Source organism: Convolutriloba macropyga, chromosome 4, assembly GCF_964194025.1.
Source record: "Convolutriloba macropyga chromosome 4, txConMacr16.3, whole genome shotgun sequence".
Classification (NCBI taxonomy): Eukaryota; Metazoa; Xenacoelomorpha; order Acoela; family Convolutidae; genus Convolutriloba; species Convolutriloba macropyga.
The window spans coordinates 2,348,784-2,363,059 of NC_134471.1; the positions used below are offsets into that span (position 1 = coordinate 2,348,784).

At 35.0% G+C, this 14,276-nt stretch overlaps 2 protein-coding genes across 3 annotated transcripts in view; both read right to left on the reverse strand.

Annotated features, from left to right (window-relative positions):
• The window catches only part of LOC142337409 (anaphase-promoting complex subunit 10-like), a 273,473-nt gene that overhangs the window by 112,634 nt on the left and 146,563 nt on the right, over positions 1-14,276 (reverse strand). The gene's annotated exons all lie outside the window — the stretch shown is intronic.
• LOC142337408 (uncharacterized) overlaps positions 1-14,276 on the reverse strand; it is a 130,451-nt gene that overhangs the window by 41,503 nt on the left and 74,672 nt on the right. Inside the window, exons 5-6 of the mRNA XM_075386583.1 lie at positions 11,839-12,295; positions 10,613-10,828 (exon numbers count right to left, since the gene is read on the reverse strand). Of these exons, the coding sequence (XP_075242698.1) occupies positions 10,613-10,828; positions 11,839-12,295 (673 nt within the window). The remainder of the gene's footprint in view (positions 1-10,612; positions 10,829-11,838; positions 12,296-14,276) is intronic.

The window sequence follows — 14,276 nt, forward strand, 5'->3', positions numbered from 1 at the left end:
TGTGTAAACAAACTAATGCTAGTTGTGGACAGACAGCAGTTTGTATGGGCTAATAAGAGGTGAAGATGTGGGGGCTATTCATTACAAATTTCAATTTATAAATAACAGTATACACAGTATATGATGTAAACTTATCAATAGCAATATTCATAATTTACGGGGGGGGGGGGGGGTATTCATACAGTTCTTCAATATACAATTCTGACTCAACTCTTGAATTACAAAATGACCAATCACACCGTTTCTTTGTTCCGTTGTTCATATTAGAACTATTTGGGTAAAGTTAAAAACCAATAAGATACCAATTTTTGGAATCAAACGCTCTTAAATTTTACGTGATTTTTATGGGTTTAGTCTCGGGAATCCTTGTATGAGTCACACAAAATTATGAAAATTACTATGTAATTTTTCATGTGTCTAACTAATTTTTTTGTGTTTCCAGTCACATCCGTCACAGTCAATTATCTTATGTACAATTTTAAGAGAACATAATTAAATATTTATGTACATATTTAAACACATGATATGTAAAATGACATTAATGAATGCTGGACTGATGAAATGGTGTCTGTAGGTAATACATACTTTGTTTCACGTCTCTTTAACCTTTTAGTTATATACTTATTTACTTGTTTCGAAGAAAAACTAACATACCAGAAAATTTCAGAGTGAAATTTTGATTCCATGCAAAATAACATGATGGCACTACTCAAACCACTAAATTGATACACTTTTTTCATGTTTTCAACTGCTTTGCATTATACTAGAGAAACAACAAATACCTCACCCTTAGGTTGATCTGCTGCAAAACAACGTACAATTTGACGAATATTAATTATTCTATCAGTAAAATTTAATAATTAAAAAGGCAATACTTCAATTGATGTTTTTTTTTCACACACAACCCAAACAAAAAAAATAAACATCCACACACACACACACACACACACACACACACACACACACACACACACACACACACACACAAACACAAACACACACAAACACAGACACGCACACACACAAACACAGAAACTCACACACACAGAGAAACACAAACACACACACAAACACAGACACACACACAAACACAGAAACACACAAACACACACAAACACAGGACATACACAGACATACACAAACACACACACACACACACACACATACATACACACACAAACACACACACAAACACAAACACACACACACAAACACAGACACAGACACACAAAAACAGAAACACATGAACCCCACACACACACACAGACAGAAACACAAACACACACACACAAACACAGACACACACACAAACACAAAAACACACAAAACACACACACAAACACACACAAACACACACGAACACAGACATACACAAACACACCCACACACACTTACAAATAAACGCACACACACACAAACACACACACATATACACAACAGAAACACTCACACAAACACATGCACAAACACACACAAACACAGAAACACACACACACAGAGAAACACAAACACACACACACACACACATACATACACACACAAACACACACACAAACACAAACACACACACACACAAAAACAGACACAGACACACAAAAAACAGAAACACATGAACCCACACACACACACAGACAGAAACACAAACACACACACACAAACACAGACACACACACAAACACAAAAACACACAAACACACACACACACAAACACACACAAACACACACGAACACAGACATACACAAACACACCCACACACACTTACAAATAAACGCACACACACACAAACACACACATATACACAACAGAAACACTCACACAAACACATGCACAAACACACACAAACACAGAAACACACACACACAGAGAAACACAAACACACACACACTCGCACACACACAGAGAAAAACAAACACACACACAAACACACACACACACACAATTACAAATAAACACACAAACACAAACAAACAAACCCACTCACACACACACATACATACACACACAAACACACACACAAAGACAAACACACACAAACACAGACACACACACACAAAAACAGAAACACATAAACCCACAAACACACACAGACAGAAACACAAAACACACACACACAAACACAGACACACACACACAAACACAGAAAACACACAAACACACACACACACGAACACAGACATGCACAAACACACACACACAGTTACAAATAAGCACACACACACAAACACAAACACATATACACAACAGAAACACTCACACCAACACATGCACAAACACACACATACATAGACAGACATACACACAAACACAGAAAGACACGCACCCAAAACCCATACACACATATACAGAGAGAGAGAGAGAGAAACACCCACACAAACACACACACACACAAATACAAACACACGCAAACACAGACAGACACACACACACAAACAAACACACAAACACAGACACACACACACAAACCCACAGAGAGAGAGAGAGGAACACACACATATACAAACACAAACACACACAAACACAGACACACACACACACACAAACACAGACAGACACGCACACAAACACAGACACACACACACACAAACACACAAAAACACAAACACAAACATACACACAAATGCACACACACACACAGAGAGAGAGAGAGAGAAACACCCACACAAACACACACACACACACTGAGAAAGAGAGAGAAACACCCACACAAACACACATATATACAAAGACAAACACCCACAAAGACAGACAAGACAGCAGACACACACACACACAAACACAGACAGACACACACACACAAACAAAGACACAAACACAAACAGTTAGACGAACACTAAAACACACACAAACACACACAAACACACACAAATAAACACAACACACACAAACACAAACACACACATACAATCGCAGACAGATGAAGACAGGACACATACGGACATACAGAAAATAACAAACACAAAACCAGACGCACAAACAAACGCAAACACAAAGACAATGTGTGTTTATGAGTGCGTGTATGCAAAGGTTGAAATTCTAGGCCGGAAGTGGATATGCGCTGACCAAGATAATTACAAAAGAGGTGGAGGGGAAGGGGTTCGAGCGGGAGAGTGAAAAACGAAGCTGAAGAAAAAATCGGGTGGCATTATGACGTTTTAGAAAAAAGAAGAATAGAGTCTCTTTGCAGAAATTCTTTTTCTCGATAGGATTTTTCTTGCTCACGCATTAGATCGAATTTGAGTTAACTGTTTTCAATGTTTCCCCGAGTGTTTTCGCTACCGTTTTTATACAGTTTTTCATATCCAGTCCTAGTAGTTTCATGGTATCGTTTTTTGTTTAGATAATAAAAATCTATCAAATGCAGTTTAGGCGTTTGATTTTCAGAATGATGGAACAATCCTCAAGTTTCAAAATAGTACGTTTGATAAGGCAATTTAAATTACAGTAGTTAAAATGAGACAGCTTCTAGGTACGAATTGACTAAAACAAATCAACCTGAAATCAAGTTAACTATCATGCAAATTCACCTGTGATACAAAGAAATATCCGTCAGAAGTTCGATTACAAAAATTATACTGAAAACTAAAAAAAAATATCAAACATCTTCGTTTTTTCAAATCATTGCGATAAAATAGCTCAAATTGGTCACAATTATGGAAGTTTTCTAGTTATTTATGTATCTGGCGTAGACAAAAATGGATATCGTTTTTGCTATTAATAAAAACCTGTTTCTTCTATGTTTACATCTTTGGCATAAATTGTATATGCCTATTTAGATAAACATAATATATAGATGGTGGTGCAGGCTAGCTGAAGCGCCAAACTTTCATCACCATTTTTTGCTCTGAATTTAATTCATATTCAAAGCAATTTTTTAATTATATTTACTCTCTATCAAGTTGGAGTTTACTCTCTATCAATTAAAATGTTGGAGTTTGTCACATACAAGTCACTATAAAAGAATTCTGTCTCTTGAAATCTCTTTTTCGCAGTTTAATTTGTTTTCTTTTCAGGAAATTTTGATTTCCTTCTTACCGTTCTGCCATGCATAGATAATTAGGAACGTTTAAATAAATGTAAAAGGCAATTTTCATGTACTAAAACCCACGGCGCCGCCACCGTCTATTCATTTAAAATGGTGAAAAAAGAGATGGAAAAACGCGTTGATTGACAAGGTTTCTAAAATAGAAACTAAAAAATAAATTCATTATGCGTGACCTTTATTGTATCAAAAAAAAACGGGAAAAGGAAACAGATTTTTGTCTCAGACTAAAGGCTCCCAATTTTAACAAAAAAATTACAAAAGCTCTGAAGGAAAACAAAATAACGAAAATGAGAGGCAGAGAAGAGGAAGGTGGGGGAGGGGGGGGAGGAGGGGGTTATTTCCATTTATCTTAAATTGGGTCGGCTGTCCTTCGAGACAAGTAAAAATTACAATCATTAGAGGAAACTATTAGTTATTTTTGTCTTTCCAACGTAAAATTTGTCACTAAATTAGGTAGCTAAATTTGCTGAATTGTTTGGTTAGATTACACCAATCATTAATAATTGAAAATCTATTTACCTGTGGTTTTGTCGCATCCAATCATACTGCAGAACCCATCACGATACTGAAAACAAACAATTTGAATTCGGTTTGGTTCAACACCCTCCGCTAGGCAAGCACCTCTCTTCCCACCCGTTGGAGTTTGAAAAATAATAAAGTAGTAAAATTTTAACTTACCTCAAAAATAAGAAAATTACTATAACCCTAGCCCGAATTGAGTGGTTGTTTTGCGAGATAACCCACATCTTGAAAAAAAAAACAGTCATTTTGTAAGAATCTTACAAGATCTTACAAGATAACCATCCGGTATCGTCTGGCAAAGCAAAGAACGCAATAGAATAAAAAGCAGAAATTTTCCAAAACAAACTTTGTTGAAATAATAATGACTTAGTAGTAATTTTTGGTTTCTAACGAATTTCTATAAAAAATTGATCAGTTTTAAACTGTCAATTGAAGACCAATTGTTCCAAACACATTTATTTTATTTGGCATGAAACAATGGACCGTGGTTAAAGATACATTTCTATTAAAAAATTTTCAGTTTTTTAATGCATTTGTAAAACAATAGAAGGTAAATTGAGCAAAAAAAAAATGCCACATTTTTAACTAATTGTGAACCCGTAAGAATTAAAATTTCAAAATCTATGAGTATTCTTTCTGTTGAACATGCATTGCAATAAACTTCAAGAAAAGTGAAAATTCACAATTTGGTGGTCTAACTTTAAAAAAACCTTTTTAAGAACTCTAGAGCCGACTAGTTATATAAGATTAAAACTCTCTTTAAAAATCACAACTGATTAACAGTCAATGAACAGAAAAAAAACTTAAACATAGACAGAACAATAAAACATAGAAATTGGAAGTTATTGAATCCAGGATGATACTTTTACAAAAGTGTCCCTGTCCTCCCTGTTTCAAATTTCGTCCAAGCTTTAAACATTTTAATTTTCTAAAACCGATATCAAAATAAGCAAATTAAATAAAAATAATGTAACACTATTACATGCAAGCTTATTTTTGAAGTTGAGGCATGAATGGTTTTTCATAGGGAGTTGGAACCGTTGTTCTCAAGAGATTATCTATGTCAAAAGAAAATTAATTTAAATAGCAAGACAAGGCGAATCGTGATAATGTGCACAGCACATTATGTTCCGACCCCCCCCCAACCACTTCGAACGCCCTCCACGCATACATGATTGTGTGTGTGTGTGTGTGTGTGTGTGTTTGGGTATGTGTGTGTTTTTGTGTATGTATGTTTTTTTTTGGGGGGGGGATGATATTTAGTACTTTGGGGACACCGACTTTTTTCCCAACAATATAACTTCTGTTGACTTCTATAGATTGAGATGAGCAAAAAATTCTTTGTCGCTGCAATTTTTGACTTGGCGCGAAATCATCAGCAGCAAAACAACTCTGCCAAAAATCACAACTTTTTTGATGATTTGAACGCACGTTTGATTTCTGCAAACACAATACAATTTACTCCCATTTTATTTATCACCATCAGAATGAGGTCAAAGCTATTATTGCAACCATCAGTTTTGGAACCAATCTATCCCCCCCCCGCAAAGTGGGTATGTAACTTTGGGTCTTTCCCAATATAGCCCCCACCAGCTTAGTTGTCAGATAACCTATAGCCCCCATCATGGTAATTATACCATAATGGGGGCTAAAATTTCATGGGGGGTCTATAATGGGAACGACCCGTAACTTTTACGCCACCCCACGCCTACATGCTAATGTTTTGCACAGTAATACTCTGCATCACAACACATGAATTGTAAAACGTAGTAATAAGAAACAAGGTACGGAGGGCGGGGGAAATAGATCCCATAATTCTCCCCCCATATCTAAAAGATAGACCGACACATTTTTTTATAAATTTTTAGTTGAAACAGGCTCAATAATGGGGTCTTACCCATTATAACCCCCCCCCCCAGTTTAGTGGTTATATAACTTATAACCCCCAGTCATGGTAAATATACCATAATGGGGAGCTATAATTGCAGGGGGTTATAATGTGAAAGACCATTTATTGAATAGGTTTCAACTACATATGAACTAAAGTTGTGCAGATCTATATTTCGGTCTTTCCCATTATATCCCCCATGAAATTTTAGCCCCCATTATTGTATAATTACTATGACTGGGGGGGGGCTATAGGTTATCTGACCACTAAGTTGAGGTGGGGGGGGGTCCTATAATTGGAAGACCCCTGTTTTTTAGACAAGGGGAAAAAATTATGGGATCTGTTCTGCTCCGCCGCCCCCTATCTTTTTTTCATTACTACCATTTACAATTCAAGAGTCCTGATGCAGCGTATCACTGTGCAAAACAACAGCACGTAGGCGTGGGGCGGCGTAAAAATAGATACCCACTTTGGTGGGGGATAGACTAGATCCAAATCTGCTAGTTCTTGAAATTTAAATTTAGAAAGGTTTTGTCAATCTGATTTGGTGTTTTCGAACTTTATTGTTCAAAAACCCCAAATCAGGGTGACATAACTTTTTTAAATTTAACTTGCTAAAGCCTTTTAATAATTTTTTAATAACCTTAACTGGCAAAAACCAAAAATTTTGTTTTTGCCTTTTCCAGACAGAAATTAGAAATTTTTGAATCTATTCTGTTTCGAAGGTTTTACGAAATTGGTATCATTCTACCCTAGGCGCAGTGAATATTTTTACACGGTAATTTGCTATCCAAAAACCGAAAATCTAAAACCAACATCAGAAATACACTTTGACACCACGAAAATGTCAATATGATAACTAAAAAAATATATTACCTGATCAGGGATTTTTCAAAAAAAACTTATATAATCTATTTCAAAGGGCTTTTCAATGATATGACACATGCTTTTATCGGAAAAGTGAAAAAAAAACTGTAAAAGTGAACAAAAACGCCAGAATGATCACAAAATTTTGGAGCTCGATAACTCCCTGTAAAAAATGAATTTCGAAAAAATCTTTTTAATTCTATAATCTACGCTGGACGGGCTTTTTAATGATACCACTCATAAGTTTCTACGATGAATATATCGATCGGCGAAAATTCACTGAACAAAAAAAAACCCATTTGAGTATATAGTTCCTCCCCCCCATATGATGGGGTCGGAACAATAACCCAAAAACTGGCAACAAGAACAAAAAATTACCCAAAACCCACAGGAATTAAAAAAATTGCTCATCTCAGTGCGGTTTTCAAGAACAGTTATCCATTTTTCAGAAATTTACTTTTTTCGTGATTTTAAGATTTTGCTGAAGACGTGATGATGTTAGTGGGAAAAAAGCAAATTCAAACTTATATATATATATATATATATATATATATATATATATATATATATATATATTTAAAAAAACTGGTCTGAACAAAAAAAGTGGGGATAGCATAAAGTTCATCCCTTTTTTCTTCTCAAAAAGAAGATCAAATAGATGAAATAGAGAAAGCGTTGAGGATAACAACATTTCCAAGTGAAATGCGTTGCAAGCGTTCCAAAAAATCAGTACAATGTCAATATGCGCATAATTTTTTCATTAGTAGGCTTCAAATAACTAACTAAATTTTTAACCGGGAAACTACATTCAGTAAAGTACGAAATTTTAGCGGGCAGATTGCGAGAAAATAGCCGCAATAGCTTGGTAGATGTGCGGACTCAAAAAAACAGTAAAAAAGACAGACCGCGAAATTACTCTATAATTTAGAAGATAAGGTGTTACATTTTGATTCAGAATCTGTATAAGTTTTGATGCCTCTCTTAGCTGCTTTAAAACATTGTTTAATTAGAGTGACAAGTACTCACTTGACCTTATTTCCTTGAATTAAAGTAAAGAAAAGTCCATTTCAAAGGAAGGAAGTCATTTATGAGAGTGAGGTAAGTCACGTGTGACTAAAATTTGATCATGCGGCGAATGAACAAAAAAACTCATTCCATAAAGAACGAGAAAAAACGTCGCGCGCGCACATTGGTTGAAATTGCCCGGAACAAAAGAACAAAAAAACCAGATTAGAAGTGCTTGTTACTTCATATGATTGTTACAAAAATGACGAAATAAAAAAAACATAGCCCGAAGAATTCCTGAAGCGACTCGAAGTCGTATCCCCAGAAAAAACCGGATTTTCAAATAAATAACATCTCCTCGCAGAAAGCATCAATGCAGAGAAAACAACAGTCTCAAGTCGAAGATCGAAAATTTGCCAAAAAAAGTTAAGTTGAAAAATTAGGAAAATTCAATTTATTTTTAATGTAATACAAGTCCACAAACAAACAAAAACTGTTGTTTTAAACAATGAAAACTAGTAATTTAACCACGAAGTATCAACCAAGCCTTAATGAGCTCACAAAAATCTCTAATTTAGAGAAAAAAATAGAAAAAATGGAGTAAAGATTCTCAATTTTTTGTCAAATTGTATGGAAATAGACAACTTTTTTAGCAAAAGAAAAACTTTTTTAGTAAAACTTTTTATATCCCTTTTAGTAAAAACACCTACAGTTATGAAGCCTCAATACATCTACAAATAACTTCCATAAAACGACACAATGGGACAAAAATTGCAAAAAGAATAAAAAACTGCAAAAAAATTGAAGAAATTTTCAAATTGATGACCAAAGGACAAAAGACACGAAATATACAGACAAAGGATTGTTCAATATCAAAACTCAGACCCCAATACTATTCGTAGAATCTAATGAACTGGCAAAATGTTAATACGGCATTTGAAGCAAACTTTCCGTGCCGCACTATGTCAAAGGAAATCAATTGCAAACAAAAAATCTAAGAAAAAGGCTAAAATTAATCTTTTCGACAACTGATAAAAGCAGAACTAATTAAAACTATGTGTCAGGAGATTTATAGACAGATACATGCAAGAATGTAGAGAAAAAGAACAGAAACAAAAACATATGATCTTGATTTTTTGAAGTTTATAATCAAATTGAAAAGATATGAGGAATACAATTACTTTTCCTTTTTTAGCATAAAGTTGGATACCCATAGTATTTTTTAGATTAACAGGTATGAACATAGTCCAAAATTTGAAACAATAAACATTTTGCAATAAAATTGTCATTTTTTCAAAATTACACTTATGAAAAATTTTTTACAGAATTTCAAATACTTAACGCCACAAAATTTATTCAATTGTTAACAAAAGAAAATTAGGATCCCCGACAGTGCACAAAAAGACATTTTTTCTAGTGCATGTGTCTAAAAACAAACAGAAAATGTGTAGGCAAGCATGTGTAGGATTCTACAAAACAAAAGGACCGCACGTTATAAAGAGGCTTTCAATGCATGCAATATCAAAAATAAATTACCAGATGCACATATGGCAATGCCACACATTGCCCTATGCCACATTTTGCCTTCTTGCAGATCCGAAAATGGAGAAATTAATTTAAAAAAGCCAGAAATTAATAAAGTAGTCGGGAAATATGAGCTCATTTAGAATTTAAAACGCATTAGTAGACTCTCAAAAACACTCTGGTGTGAATTTCAGTGTTTTACATATTAATACAGCTCCTATTAAAAACTATTTTTACGAAACAACAATTATAACAAAAAGAATTTGGCCAATTGGACGAAAAAGGTGCTAAAAATGGATATCTATATGCGGCATTCTGTCAAAAAACACTTTTCAAAGTCAAAAATTCATTCACTGATCGAAGCGCATGATCAGGAAACTTCTCTCACTCAGAAGAAACTGGTTCAAATGGCAATTTTATTCTCTTTCGATATTAGGTCAAAACGCCGTCTGAAAGAATAGTACTTCCGTTAAAAAAGATTTCAAGAAAAGCAATAATCCTCTTCAAGTCGTTAAAAACCAAGAGAAGGCCAACAATAGCCCAAGCTATCGTTTTGCGGCTATTAAAAAAACAAATATAAATTTATATGAGACCAGAACGTCCAAAAAGTATAAAAAATTCTAATATTACGATTAAAAAACTAAAGAAAGCGGTCATTTGTAGTCAAAAATAAAAACCATTTCTCGACAAAACACAAATTATCTTTGGAAGACTATTAACTACATTAACTTCTCTCAGGAGCAATTAAAGAAAAATTTCTTACTTCTCTGTTTGTGAAATAATAAATGAAGGGATTTGATGCTGAATTAGCCGTGAACAAGAGACCAGCTAGACGCTTCAATGTTATCACTGTATTTCGTGGCCAATCAGATTCCTCCAAGAACGCACTGAGAGTGACGAGAAGGAGTGAGAAGAAAAACACTCCGACTATCACCACATAGCCGACTACGATTCTTCTCTGAGCACTGTCGAACCGTACCTGAAACAAAAAGTAGGGTATATAGTGTTAAACATTGTGTGCACCTTTGCACAGAGCACATTTACAATGCAATTTTGTTGTAGGATGAAAGAAGAGCCGTTATCCCTGTGCAGTCAGCCAGTTTTGGAAAAAAAACCCACGGAAAAAACCACTTAATTTCATGTAGGAAGCAAACCCCCACTTGACGTTTTTTTTTGTGGGGGGTTCTTTCCGTGGTTTTTTTTTCTGTGGTTTTTTTTTCCCGAAGGGATTCATTTCCTAGACCCGCTGTCAGCAAATGTAAGTATACACCAACAACGCGCCCTTACTCGCACTCGTAAAAATGGCAACTTTCAATGTGCATCTGAACAAGGATTTCAAAGAGTAGTTGCATGTTGTATAAAACGTAAAAACAACAGCCAAATTACATTAAAAATGACCCTTTTTTTTAATCAGCGTGAACAGATGGGGTGCGCTGAAGAAGTATTACTGCCGTCCCATTAAAAATACACAATTAATTAATTCTAATTCATTAATGAAACAGAATATATGTCAGGTCCGGGAGATTGATTGATTGCAGAAGACAGGTCTTAAAATTGGTTAGTTTAATAACAGCGATTTGTAAATGAAAAAAAAATCTGTAATTTACAGCCCTCGGTCTCCAATAAAAGAGGACAAACACCTAAACATTGTGCAACCTCTGGCCACAAGATGAAGCCCAATTCTAGATAATTAGTGTTCTTTTTTGCTTCTACGTTAAGATCAGTTTCTGGCTCAATTTTCGTCAGACTAATCTAAAAATTTGATTAAAAAAATTGGACTGAAAATGTCTGAAACTAATTTAGAGAACAAGATAAAAATCTAATTTCGAAAACCTATTTTTTCTAATTTTCAGCTCCTCCGGCGCATTTGTTACAAAAGAAATCTGCCGAAAAGCGCCGAAGAAGCGGATTGACCGACATTTTCCGTATTATCTTGCCCGACAAGAAACAACCTACAAAGATTCGAGGAATATTTCTGATGAGACGTACCATGAATCCTTTCTGAAGGTCTTGCTTGACATTGCAACTTCCATTTGCTGCTGTTTCCATACCATCAATATTTGAAGCTTCTTCTTTGCTTCGAACTTGATTCTTATCAACTGGACTCTTACACGATGTCACACTACCACTACTTTTCACCCTTCTTCGTGTGCTGTTTCTGGCCGCACTACTAGCTTGGTGCATGGCGGTCGCCATCTTTTTATGATGGCGGCGCGCAGTGGCGAATATGGAGGAATACATCAATACAGTGGCCATGAAGCACAAGAAAAACGCAACCAGAACTACAAGCATGTATATGTTGGGTGTGACTACTTCAAAACAGAAGCAGAGATGGAACAATGCGACGAATGTTGCGGATGGCAGAATTAGAAATAATGTGACCCACAAAAGTGTGAATCGCTCCACAATCTTGCAATAGGCGAAAGGGCGCTCTATGAATATGTACCTGAAACAGAACAAATCTCATTTATTTTCCAGATCAATATGAGCATATTTTTTATTAATAAATTGTGACTAACTGGCACAATTTTTATACAATGAAAATCGGGAAAGACAAGACATGAAGATAAAATGTTTATGAGAAACAAAAGTTATTTTTAAATTTACAGCTACCGAAGTTTTAAATTGGCGTCTTATTGATAAAAAATGAAGAAAAAATTAATCATTTGCTTTCTGTCGCAAGGTAGTCCTTAGTCAACTCAGGATGTTAATCTTTCAAGAATCTTGCAACATCTTGCAAGATTATACATAATAATTCAAATCATACTTTGATGGTTATGAAAGGTGTGTAAAAATGCTGCCCTCATATAAAACATATAAACCTAAATTTCTGAGAACGTCAGTCTTGGATTTTGTTGATTAATTACTTACGTCATTGTAATCATTAATTACAGCTTGTAATCACCTTGTTAATCTTTATTAAAAATAAGTTAGCAGCCTATGGTTTTTGGGAGTAGAAATTCATTTTTTTTATGTACAATTACATCAATTATCATTAATAGTTGAGGTAAGAGTTTTCCACCAGTGAAATGCTTTCCAGCAGGAGTGGACAGAGCTCAGTAAAATCTCGGCCACTGCTTACCTTACCAAATCTTGAAAAAAATTGTTAAGAATGGCGCAATGTCGTCATTACACCGGGTCGATATTTATATGGCCACATTCTGCTATGGTTTGGTTTTGAATTACTTAAAAAAGGTGAGCGCAGAAATAAAAGCGCCAGACAAAACAGTTCCAGAAGAAAAGCCAAACCCAGAAAAAAAAATCCCAAATTCAAAAATAGTTCAAGACAAAACCGTCGCAGACGAAACAGTCCGCAAAAATAGACATCATAGTCCCAAAAAAAACCAATTCTGGTCAAGGCGTTCCTGGCATAAATCGAATAGATCAATCGCAGCTTTAACCCTAAAAGAATTCTTCTATTCGAAAAGCAAAATCATCGCAGCCTAAATGTTAGTGCCTTGATGTACATTACGAGTTTCATGGTTTGAACACGAATTGGTGCAAAAATGAAAAAAAATGGGTGAATCAGATCGTAATGCTAAAAAGAACAACAAAAAATTTTGAAAAAGCTAAAATAGGGGAAAAACCGGCCGTGGATTGATGTGAGAGAACGAAAGAGAAAAACTAGTTTGCGATCGACATTTTGCATTAACCAGATCGCTTGTAGCTTCAGTTCCAAACTCACCGTTTCAACGAAAATGATAGAACTGAATTAAATAAAATAATGAATCCCAAAAAACAACGCATTCTGAATTTTAATAGTAGACCTGCAGCCACTCAAGAGATCAATCAGATTGCGATGCTTTTGCTTGTGGAAAAACAAGGTGCATCAATTTTTGCGTATTATTTTTTTGGCCTTCTTACTTGCTGACTACTTGTTATCTTCTCAAAGTTTGTTTATGAATTTGTAGTTTGTCTTCGACTTTCTCCATCAGTTTTTGTATAAAGCCATTCTTTTTGTGCCCAATACCCTTCCATTTTTTGCCTCTGACGAATAGGATCATTTCAACTCATGTAATTGTCTTCAAAGTAGGTAAAAACTGTTATACAGTCCTCTGAGTAATTTTACTGCAATTTTTGAAATATAAAAAAGACATCTGTCAAGAAGTCTCCACGCATTTTGATCAAGATGAAAGAATCAAAATAGAATCTGAATGTTTTCATTACTCTCAAGAAAAGCATTCCCAGCTGCAAATTTGGACCGGTTGTTACTCGTTTTGACGCTGTTTTAAGATAAAAAGTGATTTTTTTCCAAAAGATCATACTTTTTTTATCCTGTAGAAGAGCATACACGAGAGGCATTATCACGCCGTCAATCGAAGTTTGAATAGTGTAGACCTAATAGCAGACAATTGGAACTGTTGAGTATATTCCATCGCAGAACCAATCACATGATTGCTCTAGGAAATCAATTGCTGACAGAAATG